General features: G+C 36.7%; 1 protein-coding gene across 1 annotated transcript in view; it reads right to left on the bottom strand.

Annotated features, from left to right (window-relative positions):
- Positions 1–22,012, bottom strand: part of LOC103509759 (neural cell adhesion molecule 2-like) — a 38,479-nt gene that overhangs the window by 5,176 nt on the left and 11,291 nt on the right. The window contains exons 6-9 of the mRNA XM_026824030.1: positions 21,673–21,980; positions 20,854–21,057; positions 16,302–16,463; positions 4,480–4,610 (exon numbers count right to left, since the gene is read on the bottom strand). Coding sequence (XP_026679831.1) covers positions 4,480–4,610; positions 16,302–16,463; positions 20,854–21,057; positions 21,673–21,980 — 805 coding nt within the window. The remainder of the gene's footprint in view (positions 1–4,479; positions 4,611–16,301; positions 16,464–20,853; positions 21,058–21,672; positions 21,981–22,012) is intronic.

Genomic DNA, 22,012 nt, shown 5'->3' with positions numbered 1-22,012 from the left:
TTTTTTTTTTTTTTCTTTTCACCCGATTCAATTAATCACGCCTACAGCCCGTTCTACAAATGGTGGGAAGATGGTTAAGGTGTCTCCGGAAAGGTCTCGTCGAGGAGAAGTGCCTTTTCTTGGTTTCATCTTCTTAGCACTAAAGGGAGACCCGCTAGAGAGGAAAAAGTGACTTTTAGGGGAAAATTTCAAACTTTTCGATCGAGTTGATTAATAAAGAAGTTTTGTGCGTCTCGAACGCAAATGTCTTAGTGGCCGAGCGGTTGAGCGTGTCTATTTTTACTCCTCTACTGTGATGATAAGTGTGATGGGTGGGGGTTCGAATCCCAGAGAGGTCATTTTTTTACATAATTTTTAAAAATGTTTTATGAATAGCCATAATTACTTTTTTCATAATTTTATAGTTAAAAATTACCTATTTCATAATTTTATAGTTAAAATGTTTTATCGGAACTATAAAATACAATAAATTAAATAAAAACCACTACAATATTCATCATGCCTAGTGGAATGTGGTATGAAAAGGAGGGAGAGAGAAATGCGAGAAAGAACTGAATGAGAGGGAGGAAGAGGGAGCGAAAAATTGTCAATCCATCTAGAATTACTAGAATTATGTACCTTCAAAACATAAAGACTAGTTATTTTTAGAAAAAAAAAGATCTAAAAAAGTTCCAGAATCTCTTATTAGTTATTATCAAAGATACCCATTACATAGAAAATTTCAAATGCAAAAAAAAACCACCGCAAAACGAAATTTCAAAAGAAAATCTTTTCAAAAGAAAATTTGCACCACCATTTTCGTGTTCCTGGTAAAAAGACCTTTAATTTGATATATAGGTCGACCAGGTTTGGATAAGTCCTTCTAGTTTCAGAATCTCTTATTAGTTATTATCAAAGATACCCATTACATAGAAAATTTCAAATGCAAAGAAACCCACCGCAAAACGAAATTTCAAAAGAAAATCACACAAGCAAAAGCCATTCCAAAACTCCTGAAATAGTGCTGGTCTGCTAGTTATTTTCGTAATGAGACTTTGCAAGGGCACACACTCTATTTAATGGAATATTCAGGTAGTTCGGGGACAAAAATTGCAACTCAAGCAAAAGCCATTCTAAAACTCCTGAAATAGTGCTCGTCTGCTAGTTATTTTCGTAATGAGACTTTGCAAGGGCACACACTCTATTTAATGGAATATTCAGGTAGTTCGGGGACAAAAATTGCAATACTGCAGACACCAATAAATCATACCAGGACATCCCCATTTATAGAGTACGAGTACACCTGCATGCCCTTTTGTTCAAGAGTAGAGGAGAGAAAATTACCAGGGAGTATGATGAAGCTGTCTGGATTCGGGAAGATATGACGTACACCTGCATGCCCTTTTGTTCAAGAGTAGAGGAGAGAAAATTACCAGGGAGTATGATGAAGCTGTCTGGATTCGGGAAGATATGATAAATATTCTGATGGAAACTATAGACTAGTAGAATTCTCGGTAGTTAAAGTCACAATTTGATAATATCTAATGTAATTTTCTAGGTACCTTCTTTTGATGGCATAATTATGCCAAAAGAATTCTATTACCTCATTATAAAATTTAAAAAGTAGCTCCCAAATTTCTCATTTTTTCTTATTCTCCTCCCCCACCCCAAAATGCCTATAGCAAATAAATGCCTTCAGGCACACTTCATTTGTCAAGGGTCTAGGTTTACCTTGCCCTTGGGATCAATTTAATCTGAACATGTTTTCTTTTTAGGTACTTGCTATTTTTACATTATAAAGATAGAGTTATCTCTCTTCTCTTTACCTCTCATACTCGTATCACTTTTTCCTCTTTACAAAATACTTTACATATTCAAAACTAACCTAACGTAAATAGGAGAAAATGAACCCGCATACTGGTCGCGGCAGGTGAAAACAGAACTCAGGAAAGAGGGAATGAAAAAGGAAGAATTAGACGAACGTGGACAAAACCACCGTTCGCCACCAAATACCTGAGCTGACCTACATACATAATATGCCCGATTTGTTTGCCCAATTTGTCACCGATTATTTTATGAACCAAAGACTCGAATCTAAAGAATCACAGAGAAATATTTTGGATTGCTTGGATATTATAAAGAGAAATCGCTAAAAGTTGGTATTTCATAGCACAAGAACACAAGATCAGAAGAACCCACACCAGAACAAGATAAAGTTAAAGAAGAACAAGATAAAGATAATATTGAAGATCAAAATTCATAGAAACAACTCAACTAGTACAGGCCTTGTTCATCCCACAGTAATAACAAGAATCCCCATTTCCTTGAGCTTTCATGAGGATACTTTAATGATTTCTGTAGCCCCTTCTGTTACGAGGAAAATCTTGACCGAACGTAAAAATGAGGCTTCTGCTCGTTAAAAGTATAATTGTACACCATTTTATTGAGCATTTCATTCGCCTGTAAATCAAGCTTTCCTTTATTCTCTTGTTAAGCTGTGAGATGAATGATTAGTTCTTTAACTCCTGGACATCATGGCAGGTAATAATATTAAAATAGCTCTCCCTATGATAGCTACGAGTACCAATAAAATTAGATTAGACAAAATAATTATATTAGACACGTGCATCACACCTTTAAACGTACGAGTACTAATTAAACAGGCCTTTAGATTCCTAATGGCAAGTATGCAGGTACTAGGTGTCAGTTTTCTGCTAAATACAGGTCTGTCACTGTAGGTGAAGTTTTAAAACAATATATGTACCTATGATAGTGTGTCTTATCCTTTAAACGTACGAGTACTAATTAAACAGGCCTTTAGATTCCTGATGGCAAGTATGCAGGAACTAGGTGTCAGTTTTCTGCTAAATACAGGTCTGTCACTGTAGGTGAAGTTTTAAAACAATATATGTACCTATGATAGTGTGTCTTATATCTAAATCAAGCACTAGTAAATATACTGAATCCCATAAAATGGATAGAATATAGAGTATTTGTCTGATATCAGTATCGTACCAACCAAAGAAAGGTCGAGTTAGAAAAAATAAATAAATAAATAAATAAAAATAAACAGACATTGAACATACGAGCATTGAAGCAATTTTCCCAAATCCTATGCAAATTCCAATGTAAAGAAAGGGTCATGTGAGGCACTTCTTTGCCTTAGTGACTTATTTTCTTTAGTGACTTTTCTATCTGCAGCGAACATAAATCTTCCGTCTTTATGCCTTTTTAATTTTCTCGTTCTGTTTACAAATTCTGTATTGTGTTGCATTTTCTCTCGAGATCACGTTCATTTCCCCATGTGCTGTTGTTTTTATTTTATTGCACATTATGTCAGACGTGACATACGGTGTGTTATTTCATCATAACGAATGCAAGAGATGTGCTGGAGCTGCTCAGCGCGTTATGATCCCATCTGGAGTAATGAAATTAAAGATTTGCAATTGTACAAGCAGAGGAAAAAGTTCAAGATTTTTTTTTTTTTTCACGTTTGGGACACGTTTTACTTGGGAAATTATGCAGGTAAGTAGTTTAAAGTTTTATTTGCGGATGCTGTGCGAACAAGCGGTTGAAGTGATTAAAATTAAGGAATAATGGATTTGATTGGACTTTTCTCCAGAATGTGAAGGAATAGATAATATCAAGACAATCAAGACATTCTTTAACTAAGAACAGGTGCCTCGTTGATGCTTTTGCCTCCTCTTGAAAATATTGCCACCTAAAACAGCATCATTTTCTGGAATTTCTGGAAGGAATAAAAATGAATTTGATAAGCAGCCCACCTAAGTTGTCGCATTCACCAGTGTTGTTACTTTTTCTTCTTCTTTTACATTAAACTTTTGGAAGCCTCACAAACACAGAAAATATATAAATGGCCATTTTTTTTCTGCTTACAAAAAAAAAAAAAAAAAAAAAGAAAATCTTTTCCGCTGAGAATAAATTTCCTCAACTTTTTCAACGCTCCCTTTTTCATAACTTATATCCCAGTAAAACTTTGCTCTCTCGAGCATTTTTTGCCATGGTAACTTTTTCTTCGAGTAGGTATTTGTGTATAAAAATCAAATGATAGTGGCAAGTAAGGTGCCATACAGAAACTTTAAACGTCAACAAATCCACAAGAAAACCTTAACTCTGAATACTTGAATAGTACATAATGTATTCTCTGAGGAGGGTAAACTACTAAACTCCCCAAACATTGACAGTATTTTTATACAAAAGATATATATCAAGTTGACTTTTGGGATTGCAAATTTAATCACAAGATACGAATGAATAAAACAGTGCAAAAGAGTTCAAGATAAACTTTTTTCTGTGACATCACAGTTAGGTAGCTCACAGATCATCAGAAAATGTCAATCCACCCGAAATTCAAGCATGTAACTTTCGGATTAGACATTAGACCTAAAGAGTCGACATCGACTTGTAGGTCATGGAGAGATTGGTATCCAAGTAGGTATCCATCCAACCCGATCGGCTACAATCTACCAGAAAACTTACCCCATGATACCAGTTGATATACCGGATGGGCGGGTTGGCATCCACTTTGCAGGTCAATTGAAGGTCGTCACCTTCTCGAATCTGGTCGAGATCCACATGCGTAACCGGTTTGATGGACAGTATGGGAGGATCTGAAAGTACAAGTAAACATAATTCATTAACAGATTGAATGTTTGAGAAGATAGAAGATATACATGTATGTAGAAGGGAATCATTGTGAAGGAATGACAAAATTTTGTCAATTGAAGGTCGTCACCTTCTCGAATCTGGTCGAGATCCACATGTGTAACCGGTTTGATGGACAGTATGGGAGGATCTGAAAGTACAAGTAAGCATAATTCATTAACAGATTGAATGTTTGAGAAGATAGAAGATATACATGTATGTAGAAGGGAATCATTGTGAAGGAATGACAAAATTTACAATTTTACAACATGGGACAAAAAAGCCCCCGGCCAAAACCTTGTCTTCTTTCAAAACTGAAAATTGTAAATTAAAGATCCTTCCAGGTATAGAAAACAATACACACAAGATGCACATTTTATGTAGTAGGGTACCTACACAGGTTAGGGTAGAATACATCTACATATCATATCCAGATACGGAACGTATCAAACCAATCTATTAGTGCCATACAAAAGGTAGGTAATCTCTATGTTCCCGTGTTTCTATACCTACTTTGAATGATTTGGATATTTTCTTTTCAATAGAAGGTACACACATAAAAAGGTATGAGCAGCCAAACATCACAGACATAGAGGAGTCCCAGATTTTCACCATCAGAAAACACAACACATTTTGTAATTAATATATCCAACTGGAAAAGCTCTAAAACCGCCATAGGCAGATGAGTGGAAATAATTGTTTAGTATCTATAGATTCAATTTCCACCCGTGTACCTACCTATAGGTAATGGTAAATGATATCAGATTGCACTTTTGAATGATTTGGAAATTTTCTTTTCAATAGAAGGTACATACACAAAAAGGTATGAGCAGCCAAATATCACAGACATAGAGGAGTCCCAGATTTTCACCATCAGAAAACACAACACATTTTGTAATTAACATATCCAACTGGAAAAGCTCTAAAAACGCCATAGGCAGAGTGGAAATAATTGTTTAGTATCTATAGATTCAATTTCCACCCGTGTACCTACCTATAGGTAATGGTAAATGATATCAGATTGCACTGAAATTCACATTATTTGTGAAAGACATCAGCAGAATGGTACATCTATAGCGCTAGTCTATACGTACATGCTGAGCGGAGCATCTAGTTTATAGATAGGAGATCGAACCAATATACACGGTGTCCTGTATAAAGTCCTAGCAAATTTTGTGACAGTAAATGTTATCTTGATTTTCTAGGCAAAAAAAAAAGGCCATGACGTGAAGTGGGAGAAGAAGATCACCATACTTACTGAGAGATTTATCACTTATCAGTCTACAAGGTAGTTAGGCTTGATTTGGTCAGTGTCTAATTATCATAGATATCTAATTATCATAGGTATCATAATTTGGTATCCTTTGGTAATTATTTACATTTACACCTCATCTTATTGAAATATCTTATGAACTTGTGCTAGGCAAAAAAAGGCTATGACATGAAGTGGGAGAAGAAGATCACCATACTTACTGAGAGATTTATCACTTATCAGTCTACAAGGGTTAGGCTTGATTTGGTGTCTAATTATCATAGACATCTAATTATCATAGGTATCATAATTTGGTATCCTTTGGTAATTATTTACATTTACACCTCATCTTATTGAAATATCTTATGAACTTGCCAGTTGAATTCAAACTTTTAATTCATTTTAGAAGGCACCCCGTATATGCAAGGGTTCATGGGTTTATTAAAAGCTCTGATAATGTTTTGTTTTGTTCGAAGGGCTTCCAATGTTTATGATGATGGCAATAGCTTCACTCCATACAAAACCACGTTTCTACGTGATCCACCCTCAGGTGTTATTGGTAACTGCACTTCACAGTATTCTTTTGATTTGGTAATGTTATGTACTACTATAATATACTCTGTTCAATATACATATAAGATATAAGGTATGTAGGTACTAAACCATTGTGCTATTTTGTTATGTTGTTTTCAAATGCTCGGAGTTGTCTATTAGGCAATACAATACCCTAGATTTACCCGGTTGTTTACAAAATGCCAATAAAGGCTTCAAGTTGCATCTTTGGAAAAAGTTGGATGGGCATTCGAAGCTTTTCAGCGTCAGACCTTTGTGTTAATGTAGAGCTGTCAATTTTTTGGGGGATTTGAGGGTAGACAAATACCAGAGGAAATTTCAATTGTTGGCATATCAAACTCTAGGCTTCAGGAGGAAAAATGATGTTATGACAGTGCTGAATTCGCACAAGATGCAATATTGTAGGGAATTTATTTCATGTTTTGCCTGGATCGTAAACCACATAGTGCCTTCGTATACTATAGCTTGTTTTGAAATAAAAGCAGAATATCGTGAACAAAGGAGATTAAGTTACTATCTTGTGGTGTCATTAAAAAATACAACGAGATTTACAAATGTGCCCCAATCAGTTTAATCCAAGGATGAGAGGCGGAGGAAGAGGATGTTTTAATTCCTTTTTTTTCTGTTTGACAAAAAAAGTAATATTTTACAAAGAATGGATCGGATTAAAGTGAAATAATTAAATACATTGAACATTTTGCACGAGCATTTTCTAATGAAGGAAAGTAAAAAGTGGATTATTGGTAATATAGGATGTACAAACACTCCACTTTTATCCCCTCTCTGTCTTTACCTTCCTCTGTTTTTTCTCCCTCTCATTCTCTCTTCCTCTTTCCATCTTCCACTTTACCGTAAGCGTAAGGTTGCTATCAGCGTGTTAAGCTCTGTCCACACAGAGCACATAGTTGATGCCGTCGATCGACGAGGTGAATCTATGAAGTCGAGACAGTGTACGGTTTCAATCGGCGTCGACTATCAGTCGACACAGCTAAAGATTACTATTGGGCAATACTTGGTTCTCCATACCAACATACTTATCAAACAAGGAAAAAAAACAACAATGAAAATATTATATTTCCAAAACACAAAACAACCATGTATGAAAAAACACTCTACACCCCTCCCCATGTTCATGCTGGGACTCCTTTCACTCCCAAACAACCGTCTCAGCAGTTCAGGGCATTGTAAAAATAACGGCGAAAAAGAAACTGAACCCTTGATCTTCGATGGTTGGGAATGCGAGCGACATCTTTGATAACCAAAAACAGGAGCTACTACGCCACCTAGTGGTTAACTGTGCTATTTCTGTAATTTCGCTTTAAAGGAGGGGAAATGAATGAGCTTCAGAAGAGGGGAAGGAGAAGTTTCCAAAAGGAAAAATACGAACTAGCATATTTTGAGACTTTGTCACCGAGTGACAGAAAGGAGGGTCATAAAACAGGGAAAGGGTAATAAAAGCTGTAATGGAGGAAGAGGAGGTTTTAATTCCTTTTTTTTTCTGTTTGACAAAAAAAAGTAATATTTTACAAAGAATGGATCGGATTAAAGTGAAATAATTAAATACATTGAACATTTTGCACGAGCATTTTCTAATGATTTGAGCTTTCATGAGGATACTTTAATGATTTCTGTAGCCCCATTCTGTTACGAGGAAAATCTTGACCGAACGTAAAAATGAGGCTTCTTTTCTAATGAATGAAATTTTCAAGAGAAAAATATATTTCACAAATCCTCCATCTAGCTCTTGAAAATAAAAATAATTCCAAACGTAAATTATCATTTTGAAAAATATAAATTATCGCAAATATTCATTTGTTCTTTTGTTGAGGATGCACACTTCGAGGAGCGGTTTAAGAAGTTCAAATTTGAAACCCCAAAATCAAAACATAAAATCATAAATAACCCTGTCCACTGTCCATACCCCGGAGCCAAAATTAGCAAATGATAAAATGTAAATACTCGTAAGTGGAAAATTCCAAAAATTCCAAGGGCATTTCAAAAATATTGAAAAAAAATCTCTCCTTCTAATACCGACATAAAAAGAAAGTAATACATCAATCTGATATCAAAAATATTTTTGTGATGGGCCGTACACAGCGGGCTCTATTCTGTTATCTAAAATTGAAAAAAAAAAAAAAAAAAAAAAAAAAAAAAAGTTTTTTCCCCCGCATTTTTAATTCCAACAAAATGAGAAACAGCAATAGATATAGTTATGAAAATGTTTTTACGCCCGAATTGTTTCTGCTTATCTGGAATAGCATGTTTTTATCCCTCCTGGTTTCCTGGTAATTTTGAGACCATACGATAAATGGCTAGAACACATCTGAGTCTATTTTCAAGCTGAACTCATTTCATCGAGCAATCTGATTGGCTGATTTATTAGATTAAAATTTAGCTAATCAGAAAACTTTTATCTTGCACCATACCATGTGCATCCTTGATACAAGCCTGATAGCATAGAGGTAGACATAACTTTGTAATTCTATAATATACGGCAATAAAATCTACTCCCCTATGTCCTTCCTACACCCCTCCCCATGTTCATGCTGGGGACTCTTTTCACTCCCAAACAACCGTCTCTGTCGGGGAGATGAAAATAAATAGACAGCTAGCAGTTCAGGGCATTGTAAAAATAACGGCGAAAAAGAAACTGAACCCTTGATCTTCGATGGTTGGGAATGCGACCGACATCTACTACGCCACCTAGTGGTTAACTATGTTATTTCTGTAATTTCGCTTTAAAGGAGGGGAAATGAATGAGCTTCAGAAGAGGGGAAGGAGAAGTTTCCAAAAGGAAAATACGAACTAGCATATTTTGAGACTTTGTCACCGAGTGACAGAAAGGAGGGTCATAAAACAGGGAAAGGGTAATAAAAGCTGTAAAAAAAGGTAAAAGCCTAACGTGATGGGAAAACCTGGATTGATGAAAGGATAGGGCAGGTGGGAGAAAAAAAAAAAAATCTGGTGTGAACATCACACGACTTTCCTTATCCTATTGAATAATGCTTATTTTGGGTGTTCTTGTTCTTATACCCTAACTTTTACAATATCTCTAACCGTTTAACGGTCGAATACCGCCAAAAAGCGGTCAAAAAACCGTCAACCGCAGCACCTATCTCAACCAAAAGTTTCGTGTCGCATCCTTGTCACATTTGACATCTAGGTACATACCAAATTTCAAGTCTCTAGCTCTTACTGTTCTCGAGATATTTTGTTTACAGACAGAAGGACAGACACACGGACCAATGGCTGAAACTTTGGATTTAGGCTCTGGGACCTCAAAACGTGTTTTGACACTAAAAACTGACCATCGAAAATTTGACCCGATTACATTACTTTCCTTCCTATAGGTTAAGGAAAGTAAAAAGTGGATTATTGGTAATATAGGATGTACAAACACTCCACTTTTATCCCCCCTCTCTCTCTCTCCCTCTCTTTCTATATCTTCCTCTATTTTTTCTCCCTCATTCTCTCTCTTCCTCTTCCCATCTTCCACTTTACCGTAAGGTTGCTATAAGCGTGTTAAGCTCTGTCCACACATAGCACATAGTCGATGCCGTCGACCGAGGAGGTGAATCTATGAAGTCGAGACAGTGTACGGTTTCAGTCGACACAGCTAAAGATTACTATTGGGCAACACTTGGTTCTCCGTAGCTTGAGAAGTAATTCGTGACTGTGTCTTTTAGCAGTGTATTGTATCAGTGATTGCTGGAGGGCACAGCACTAACAGCCCTTGAGGACGAAAAGGGCCAACGCTTTATAGGTACTTGGGATTAATTAAAAATATCAGTATCGGCCTAATAACAGTATAACATAAGAGCTCTAATAATAACATCAGCATTACACTCCCGGCTAAGTAGATTAAAAGCTTAAATGGAGAGAATGTGCCATATGCCACTGACCTGGCTGACCTTTGCAAAAGTTCAAGAGGACAGGGGATGTCCTGTATCCTAAAACTTTTGCGGATAACTCTTTTATTTTCAAATGAACTTTTTTTTTCATCTCAATTTTTGGCCGAACTGTAAGGAATTTAGTATCCTTAGAACGATCTAAGTTTAGGCAAGACCCTTAATTTTCATGTCGCTGCTGGTATTTGAGCACTCCCTTCGTTTTAGAGTCCAATGGCTTGGTAACTGTACTGAGTTTTTTACGAATCTTTGGACTAGAATTTTTCCTTTTCTCTCCCTTTCTTATTACTATCTATCTTTAGCATTTAAAATGTCTTATTTATGTCAGCTAGCACTAAAAACTAAAAATTCTCACTATGGCAACAGTAAAAGGCCAACGATTCCGGTTTCATAATATTTCTTAACCTACACAGTAAAAAGCTCTCCGATGATACCCTCTGTATTAGTATTATTTACTTCTACTTCTATCTAAATATAAATATAATACACTCATAGAAGTTGATCTTTTGAAATTCAGTAATATGCAGTTCCTGTTATACAAAGATTTCAGCAGGGGACATCAAAACGATGGAAGAAAAGAAAATGAGGACAGGAAATAGGGGAACAAAGAGGAGAAGAAAATTGCAAGAGACTTTTACCGAAAGAAATGGAAAGATGGAAAAAATAGAGGAAACAGGAGGGGGAAACAATTTTAGATAAAAGGTGACAACAATAAGGGTAACCTTTTAGAAAAGAACCCCCTGTGATGAAATCCAACTCAGAAGATAAAGAGATTGAACTATCACTGAAGATAAAGGGCACTCCAGAAATCTTAGTGGACACAATACACAATGTTAGACTAGTGAAGAACCCCAAAAGAGGATCAGAAAGTGTAGGACCTGTTTTATGGATGATGGGTCCATGAATATCACCAATGCAGTGAAATAGGATGTAGGACTGACTGTAGTGTAGCTGTAGACCAGGGGTTCTTAACCTTTTAGAATTGGCGGACCACTATTGATAAACCAAAAATCTCGCGGACCACTTGAGATTATGTAATCGTTGATAAGAGCGGAGTTAGGAGGAGCACGTTGTATGAAAAGAGGAAAGATTTTTTTTCTTTCTTAGGAGTATGTTATATAAAATAGAGACACGATGACTTTTTCCTTACTCACCTCTCGCGGACCACCTGAAACCTTCTCGCGGACCACTAGTGGTCCACGGACCATAGGTTAAGAATGGCTGCTGTAGACTGTTGAGTGTAGGTTACCTATACGATTCGTGTTTGGCACACTGCATACTTGCAGTACATTGTAGGCGTTCATAAAAATGAAGTTTACTTTTGTAGGTATTTTTTCATTTGAATTTTGAATGGTGCAAAAAATTACAAAATTAATTAGAAAAAAGGGTAATAATAATAATAATAATAATAATGATAAAAGCAGCAAACCGATCGTTTTTATTTTTACTGAGTAGGAATTAGGAACAGACTACTAAAATACCACTTGGTGGGGAGGTAATCTTTCTCGAGGAATGGGAAATTGAAGCAGAATAAATTGTTAGCAATAGAATTTGTAGATAACAGCTATCCCCATTGTCTCTGAAAACTGAATACTTGGAGCATACCTTCGCTTTTCTACTTGTATAGCTTATTTATAAGAACAAAACTTTGCCACAGTTTTAGCAAAGTTTTCATCCACGGGGCTAAGAAGCTCTTGGCTGGAAAATTAAGAAATTCTTAGCTATCCCCATTGTCTCTGAAAACTGAATACTTGGAGCATACCTTCGCTTTTCTACTTGTATAGCTCATTTATAAGAACAAAACTTTGCCACAGTTTTAGCAAAGTTTTCATCCACGGGGCTAAGAAGCTCTTGGCTGGAAAATTAAGAAATTCTCATTTCTAAAGACCTCACATGGTCAGAGTAATAGTTGGAGTTTCGCATATGAAAGTAGAAGGTTCGAGTCCAAAACCAAGTCGTATAATTTAGCAGATTGTATCAATCTTGTTCCTAGGAACTTAGAATCCCCCCCATGGAATTACAATTATTAAGCATATTTAAATTTAAATGCTTTCTTTATTACAAATTTCCCTCCAATTCTTCTCCAACCCACATATCCGAAGACCACAGGGTAAACTACTTCATTATTGAGGTTGGTTAGAGACCTCTTTCTAGATGACGCCTCCAAATCTCCAACTCCCAACCCTAGACTTGTCAGGTTTGGGAAGACGCCATCTTGGATTTCCAATGGTTTAGTACAGGCTCCGTCACGCCACCTAGTGGTTAGACTAATGCCCGTATTTTCTTTTAAAAGAGGGGAAATCGTCTCCGATTCCAAAAGGAATATAAACGTACATCCAACACAATAGTGCCCACTGGCACCGAACATTACTGGCATTGAAAGCGGAATAAGTTTCCCTGTGCCGAAGAGTTTCCAAAGTTAATATTAGGTACTTGTTACAATGAGAAATAATATCCAACTTGTGCAAAAGCATTCAACACGATGAAACTTTTGAATTTTCAATAGGAGATACTAATAATAATTATTACGTTATTACATTGAAAATGCTGGGAATTCGTTTTAAGACAACTTATTAGGTACTGCACGTGGTATTTTTGAGAAGGGAAGGGGTTGTGTGATATTCAAATTACTGGTAGGTGAGGATTTTTCGCAGATGAATATTTTCCAATTTGTTCTACGATTTATCCCCTTCTAAAAATCGTTGTCTTATTCCTTTTTCTCTTCCTTCGTCCTTTTGGTCTTTTGTTCTCCCCTTCCTCCCAATTCCGTGCTAAAAATAAACAATGGTTTAGTACAGGCTCCGTCACGCCACCTAGTGGTTAGACTAATGCCCGTATTTTCTTTTTAAAAGAGGGGAAATCGTCTCCGATTCCAAAAGGAATATAAACGTACACCCAACACAATAGTGCCCACTGGCACCGAACATTACTGGCATTGAAAGCGGAATAAGTTTCCCTGTGCCGAAGAGTTTCCAAAGTTAATATTAGGTACTTGTTACAATGAGAAATAATATCCAACTTGTGCAAAAGCATTCAACACGATGAAACTTTTGAATTTTCAATAGGAGATACTAATAATAATTATTACGTTATTACATTGAAAATGCTGGGAATTCGTTTTAAGACAACTTATTAGGTACTGCACGTGGTATTTTTGAGAAGGGAAGGGGTTGTGTGATATTCAAATTACTGGTAGGTGAGGATTTTTCGCAGATTAATATTTTCCAATTTGTTCTACGATTTATCCCCTTTTAAAAATCGTTGTCTTATTCCTTTTTCTCTTCCTTCGTCCTTTTGGTCTTTTGTTCTCCCCTTCCTCCCAATTCCGTGCTAAAAATAATTTAGATTTCCCAAAAAATTAATTATTATTTTATGGCCATGGTGCAAAAAGGCACAGTGGACTATGAATTGTGACAGTGATGTAATAGGAACATAATCCGTTTTATGTAGCAGATCCATACGATTAGCATGAAGCCTAATTATTTATTGATTCGTTCTGACATTATTTGAACTGTATTGTAAACCTTGATTTTCTACATATAGCGGACATTTTTGCCGCCAAAGAAAAGGAAATAAAAAGACATTTCAATCGTTCCCAGAAAGAAGAGCCCAAGTTAGTAGCAAACATAAAATAGGTCCTTCTTCCTGGGAATGATTCATTTGTTTAATTAAATTAAATCTTACAAAATAAGTTTAGTGATCTTCTACCCCCTCACCACTGCTACTTGGATTTACGACAAACAAAAATGATTTTAGGGCTCAAATGTTTGACCCTGTTGGGCTGTGAGGGTACTTTTCATGAGTAAGTTCTACACAGTTCACTGAATTACTAGACTACTACTATAACTTCATTTCAGTTATTATCAGGAGGAGAAGGAGAAGGAGGAGCTAGAATCATCATGTTCACTGAATTACTAGACTACTACTATAACTTCATTTCAGTTATTATCAGGAGGAGAAGGAGAAGGAGGAGCTAGAATCATCATGAGAACTCATTCATTATTTTCCCAACAAGTAGATTCAAAACTCTTTTCTTTTTTTCTGCAAAAAATTTCAATTAAATTTCTGTCGGAATCATTATGGTTTTATGATTTCATTCATTTTTAAAACAAATAGAAATAATATTCATGAAAACTTTTCTCCTCGATGATACTTGGAAGAAACAGCTAGATAGTATTTCATTATTGTGTGCTCTACTAATTTAGTACTATTGTTGTTTGGAGAAGCAAAAATTTGTCTGCAAAAAATTTCAATTAAATTTCTGTCGGAATCATTATGGTTTTATGATTTCATTCATTTTTAAAACAAATAGAAATAATCACAAACATTCTCTCTCTCTCTCTCTCTCTCTCTCTCTTACTCTCCAAGTTTCCTTTCTTCTCCTTTTACCTAAGACCTCTTTTCCGTACTTCTTTCTTTCTCTCTCTCTCTCTATACTTTCCTATTTTCTCTCCTACTTTCCAAGTTTCCTTTCTTTTCCTTCTACCTAGGACCTCTTTTTTACATATTATCTCTCTCTCTCTTTCTTCCTCAATTTCTGCTGCCCCTGTTTTACTCCCCGAGTTTATATTCTCCTTCTTTTTTTTTTTTTTTCTTTATTTACCCCTGTCCTAATACCCACCATTTCTTCCTCTTTCAGTGTTATCCTCTTCTATCTCTCCCTCCCCCGATATTTCTCTTTTACGCACTTTCCTTCCTTTCCTGTATATTCCTTCTACCCTCTATTTATTCTTCCACTCTCTGTCCCCTACCCTGGTTCATCTTACTTCTTACCTTTTTCGAATGATTTTCTTCGAAAATGAAATTTAAACGTAAATACCCGAACTAAATCTAAAAAAGAGCATCTCCTTCTTAGTCCCTTTCCAATACTATTTGTATTGAACTTTTTATAATAGAAAAAAAAATCACATTTTTGAGGAAGTAAATAATGGATTTCGAAAGATTTCTTTTTTCGCGAGATTAGTGTTAGGTAATTTACTGTGAATTATACCCATTTCATCGAGATTTCTGAGTAATCGAAGTGGGATGTGTGTGATGGGTGTGGTGTGTGTGTGGTGGGTGTGGTGTGTGTGTGGTGGATGTGGTGTGTGGCCGAGGTAGGGAATAATGGATTTGATTGGACTTTTCTCCATAATGTGAAGGAATAGATAATATCAAGACATTCTTTAACTAAGAACAGGTCGCCGCTATGCCTGGTTGATCCTTTGCCTCCTCTTGAAATATTGTACCTAAAACAGGCATCATTTTCTGAATTTCTGGAAGGAATAAAATGAATTTGATAAGCAGCCACCTAAGTTGTCCATTCACCAGTGTTAAACCTTTGCTCCTGTTGAAACGAAAATGAGCGGAGATACACCTTTGACTCTTTTGGGGAATAGTTATCTGGCAGAATTTATAGTTCTATAATATAACTTCTATTTACATAAGTCTAGTAAAGAAAATCCCAAATATCAATAGCATTTATTCTTTTGAGGTGGCATTTTCAATAATTTCACCAAGGAATCCAGGGATTCATTCCACATCACTGCACGTCAAGTCAATTTTGTCCTTGAGGTTTTTAGTTTCGAGTAGAAACTTCACAAATTTCGAGCAAACGTTCAGTTTTACCAACTCGAATTTTGGTGGGCTTCTATTTTGATTGATAACTTATTAGAAACATATGGGTTTGAGACCCGTCTAGACTCTACAGCAGTGTTTCACAAACTGTGTGCCGCGAAGAGATTGAAGTCTCAAGAAGTGTGCCGCGGTTATAACTTTGAGAAGCACTGATCTAGAGATTTTTTTTTTTCATAAATACTTTATCCATTTATTTGTACATATCACATCATAGGGTAATTATAATAAATTAAGAAGTTTGGAAAAATTATTCTTATTAAAGTTACCTCAATATATTATATCGATATATGTTATTAAATAATACTTACATGTTACATTTAGCCGGATGCTGTGCGTGATTGCCGGAGCGGACATGCGGCTATTTTCCGCGCGACACGTCAACTCCTTGCCGTTATCATGTGCGTCCACTTGAAGCGTTAGACTACTCACGGTTCTGTCTGCACCGTCTGTCACCTGTAAAGTAAAGATATCTGATTAGAATACTGAATTTAATATATCAGGTATAAAAGATTCTTTCTTAAAAAAAAAAAAACAAAAAAAAAAAAAAAAACTTGAGAAGTAATTCGTGACTGTGTCTTTGGGCAGTGTATTGTATCAGTGATTGCTGGAGGGCACAGCACTAACAGCCCTTGAGGACGAAAAGGGCCAACGCTTTATAGGTACTTGGGATTAATTAAAAATATCAGTATCGGCCTAATAACAGTATAACATAAGAGCTCTAATAATAACATCAGCATTACACTCCCGGCTAAGTAGATTAAAAGCTTAAATGGAGAGAATGTGCCATATGCCACTGACCTGGCTGACCTTTGCAAAAGTTCAAGAGGGCAGGGGATGTCCTGTATCCTAAAACTTTTGCGGATAACTCTTTTACTTTCAAAGGAACTTTTTTTTTCATCTCAATTTTTGGCCGAACTGTAAGGAATTTAGTATCCTTAGAACGATCTAAGTTTAGGCAAGACCCTTAATTTTCATGTCGCTGCTGGTATTTGAGCACTCCCTTCTTTTTAGGGTCCAAATCCTTGGTAACTGTACTGAGTTTTTTTTTACGAATCCTTGGACTAGAATTTTTCCTTTTCTCTCCCCTTTCTATCTCTTTCTTATTACTATCTCTCTTTAGCATTTAAAATGTCTTATTTATGTCAGCTAGCACTAAAAACTGAAAATTCTCATTAAGGCAACAGTAAAAGGCCAACGATTCCGGTTTCATAATTTCTCAACCTACACAGTAAAAAGCTCTCCGAAGATACCCTCTGTATTGGTATTATTTAATTCTACTTCTGTCTAAATATAAATATAATACACTCATAGAAGTTCATCTTTTGAAATTCAGTAATATGCAGTTCCTGTTATACAAAGATTTCAGCAGGGGACATCAAAACGATGGAAGAAAAGAAAATGAGGAGCAACAGAATTCTTCTCGGCACAGAGATCCGATAAATTACGTAGATCAAAAATATCCTTGGGTTCCACTTTCAGAAGTTACGGTTTGGCCGTTATTCCGGACCAAAGTTCCGCTAATTGGGGCTATACAGGGAAAAAGCTCAAAAGGAACTAGCGCTTCTCACGACTTTACCTTTGGCCACAGGTCGCCCAAATTTTGCAGACAGCTTCCATAATTTCGACGAGAGAAGAAGAACAGGAATATGAGAAAATCAGCCGTTCCAAGAACGAACCTTACTGTCTGTTTTATAGAGGGAACAGTAACAACAGATAGGGGGTTTGATTAGAGGGAACTGTAATTGCTAAGGTCTTATCATCATCCCGAAATCGCAGAGAGAAGAACAGGAATATGTGCAAGCCATCCGTTCCGAGAAAGAACCTTATCTGTTTAGGATAAAGTATGCCCGGGGCGGTTATCGAACCCCATACATAGATACAGATAAAGCTAGTGATAATTATATTAAACGGTGAGTTGTACCACAAATCATAACATTCAGAACTATACATGATAATAAAACATAGCCACACAGGGCGAGAGAAAAACTACTTACTTTTTAGAAAAGTTCTACCTAATTTTTTGCTTGAAATTCCAGATAAGGACTTTGTCTTGTAAGAGAGAAGAGAAGGGTATAGGGTGGGTTATGGTAGGGGTGGTACATATTACAGGGTGTCCACAGACTAATATGAGAACGCTTCCCGTTATTTGCAGGGGGAAAATACCTCTACAATATTACTTACACCTTTTTCTGACCCATGGATTCTCAGATCTTGTATGACTTGCACTGTCTTTGCTAGATAAAACTAATTTTGTGAACGCCTAGCATGTTAGATTGATTATACAATATGTAGATTGCAAAACAAAGAGTATAGGTAGGCTGGTAGTACTTTACCAGTGCAAGTTACACCGGTAATATTTTACCTTACCATCCAGTATGATGGTTAGGGAAAGCTTTAACCTGCACTGACGTGAAATTAAGAATAAGAAGAAGCAAAGGTTTCGTCTCATGGAATACCGCCAAGATATTGTTTACCCCAATATGAATACAGGGTGAACCCGAGAGTAGATCCGATAAATTACGTAGATCAAAAATATCCTTGGGTCCCACTTTCTGAAGTTACGGTTTGGCCGTTATTCCGGACCAAAGTTCCGCTAATTGGTCGCCCAAATTTTGCAGACAGCTTCCATAATTTCGACGAGAGAAGAAGAACAGGAATATGAGAGAATCAGCCGTTCCAAGAACGAACCTTACTGTCTGTTTTATAGATGGAACAGTAACAACAGATAGGGGGTTTGATTAGAGGGAACTGTAATTGCTAAGGTCTTATCATCCCGAAATCGCAGAGAGAAGAACAGGAATATGTGCAAGCCATCTGTTCCGAGAAAGAACCTGTTTAGGATAAAGTATGCCCGAGGCGGTTATCGAACCCCATACATAGATACAGATAAAGCTAGTGATAATTATATTAAATGGTGAGTTGTACCACAAATCATAACATTCATAACTATACATGATAATAAAACATAGCCACACAGGGCGAGAGAAAACCTACTTACTTTTTAGAAAAGTTCTACCTAATTTTTTGCTTGAAATTCTAGATAAGGACTTTGTCTTGTAAGAGAGAAGAGAAGGGTATAGGGTGGGTCATGGTAGGGGTGGTACATATTACAGGGTGTCCACAGACTAATATGAGAACGCTTCCCCTTATTTGTAGGGGGAAAATACCTCTACAATATTACTTACACCTTTTTCTGACCCATGGATTTTCAGATCTTGTGTGACTTGCACTGTCTTTGCTAGATAAAACTAATTTTGTGAACGCATAGCATGTTAGATTGAGTATGCAATATGTAGATTGCAAAACAAAGAGTACAGCTAGGCTGGTAATACTTTACCAGTGCAAGTTACACCGATAATATTTTACCTTACCATCCAGTATGATGGTTAGGGAAAGCTTTAACCTGCACTGACGTGAAATGAAGAATAAGAAGAAGCAAAGGTTTCGTCTCATGGAATACCGCCAAGATATTGTTTACCCCAATATGAATACAGGGTGAACCCGAGAGTAGTTCACCCTTAGTTGGTCCGGTTTACGCTTCCTTGGAATTAAACGAGAACAACCCCGATTTTCCGGACCGAAAACATTTTACAGTCTATTTTTAGAGGTTTGATAGAGAGAACTGTAAGTTTGATAGAGGGAACGAAAATTTTATCGTCCCGAAATCGAAGAAAGAAGGACGGGATAGGAGAAATAAAGCCGTTCCGAGGACGAAAATTATCTGCTTAGGATAAAGTTCGCCCCGGGCGAGAATCAAACCCGCGACCTAAAAATTACAGGGCACGCTTGCCACCCTCCAAGCTAACTAGGCTGGCTAAAATTATTAATTAAAATAAATTTATTAATTCATTCCAGGTCGTCATTAATGTAAAGCTCTCAGACAATTTATCTGTTTAGAATTCATACGAAAATATAAGAAGAAAAATGTCTCCTACTTCTTTTCATGAATGGAGTTGAAAATAAATAGTCAACCCGCTCGGTTCCGCAATTTCTTTTGAAACGGAAATTCAGAAACGCCTCATTTGAACACATGTTTTAATACACATACTAAACATATGCATACTTCGTGCATTTAATTTAATATTTTGATTAATATACGATACAGGATATGTATGTATGTATGTATGTATTGATTAATATCCTTCGAAACATCGCATCGAAGAAGGCTTTCCTATTTCTTCAAAAAAAAAAAAAAAAAAAAAAAAAACATGTTTTAATACACATACTAAACATATGCATACTTCGTGCATTTAATTTAATATTGATTAATATACGATACAGGATATGTATGTATTGATTAATATCCTTCGAAACATCGCATCGCATCGAAGAAGGCTTTCCTCTTTCTTAAAAAAAAAAAAAAAAAAAAAAAACAAAAGCTTTGTTAGGGAGTTGGCATCTCGGTTCTCTTTCCTCTTTCTTAAAAAAAAAAAAAAAAAAAATACAGCAAAAGCTTTGTTAGGCAGTTGGCATCTCGGTTCTGCAAACATTATGTGAATCAGCGTTTTTCAGACGATTTTTTTGCAAAGTTGAAATAAAAGATTAGGGGGGCGGGAAATATTACTTTGAATTTGGGTACTATAGACTACGTCACTACGGGGTTTTGAAAGGGAATCTAATTGTATTGTAAACTTATGTTCTTGTGTGTCAAGCAAGAGAGAAAAATGAATAAAATTAATTAACGGGCTGCTAAAAGTTTGGGTTGCCAAAACGACACAGCATACTTCTCAGAGACTCAGACAACATTGTTACAGTTAAAATGAGGTTCAAATGATTTTAAATTAAAATATTAAACGCTAACAAAAACTATGTTAGCACATGTAAATAAATATTAAAAAAAAAAAATCTTCTCATACTTACGGTACACTTCAATGGCAATTGTCTTGATCTGAGCCGGTATGGATGGCGTAGACTGAGCTCTACACTCGACCACAGACTGCCACAGATCTCTCGTCACCACAGGAATCAGAAGCCGATTGGTCGACTGGTCCTGGAACACTTGCTCCGTAAAGTCGTCAATCTTGGTTCCGTTCATCCACCAACTGACGGAAGGTTTGGGCCGTCCTGAAATCGAAACAAAGGTCACATGAGGATAGGTCTTTTTAATCGATGGTTTTTGAGAAAAGTTCACTTTCTTTGAAAACCGAGGTAAATTTCCAAGGACTCGGAATATTTTAGAGGGAAATGTAACAAGAGTAGATGTCCCGAAATCGAAGAGAGATGGAAGACATGATAGGAGAAAACCAGTCGTTCCGAGAGCGAACCTTATCTGTTTAGGACAAAGTTCGCTCCGGGCGGAAATCGAACCCTCGGCTTAGCGCTTACAAAGCAGACGCCTGTAACAACAATAGATGTCCCGAAATCGAAGAGAGATGGAGGACATAATAGGAGAAAACCAGCCGTTCCGAGAGCGAACCTTATCTGTTTAGGACAAAGTTCGCTCCGGGCGGAAATCGAACCCTCGGCTTAGCGCTTACAAAGCAGACGCCCTATCATCCAAGCTAACTGTGGCATCCCTCATTCTTTACATTCACCCACACCTACCTCCCTTGACAGTGCAGGACAGTTGCAGGTCGTATCCTTCGAAGTAAGGACCCGCGATATCATGCACCTCAACACCCTGTGAGTCCATTACGAATATCGAATCTGGTGGATATTCTTACATTCAACTGTACCTACCTCCTTTGACAGTGCAGGACAACTGCAGGTCGTATCCTTCGAAGTAAGGACCCGCGATATCATGCACCTCAACACCCTGTGAGTCCATTACGAATATCGAATCTGGTGGATCCACTAGAGACAGCTGGACTCGGAAATTTCTGGTTGGTGAGTCGGAAAAGTCGATTCGACATCGATAGATGCCCCTGTCTGAGTCGAGCACGTTGGCGATCATAAGTTTGCCCCCGGCGGACTTGGTGAATTTGAAGTACCATCGGCTGACGGCCATTTGTTCCGCTTGGTAAAGGTCACTGTCCCGCGCATCAAGACTGAAACCAGAAACGAAAATAATCATAGCTAG

Source organism: Diaphorina citri, unplaced genomic scaffold, assembly GCF_000475195.1.
Source record: "Diaphorina citri unplaced genomic scaffold, Diaci psyllid genome assembly version 1.1 scaffold527, whole genome shotgun sequence".
NCBI classification, from domain to species: Eukaryota; Metazoa; Arthropoda; class Insecta; order Hemiptera; family Psyllidae; genus Diaphorina; species Diaphorina citri.
Note: the sequence above shows the minus strand (reverse complement) of the source record. Positions and strands in the feature narration are given on the sequence as shown.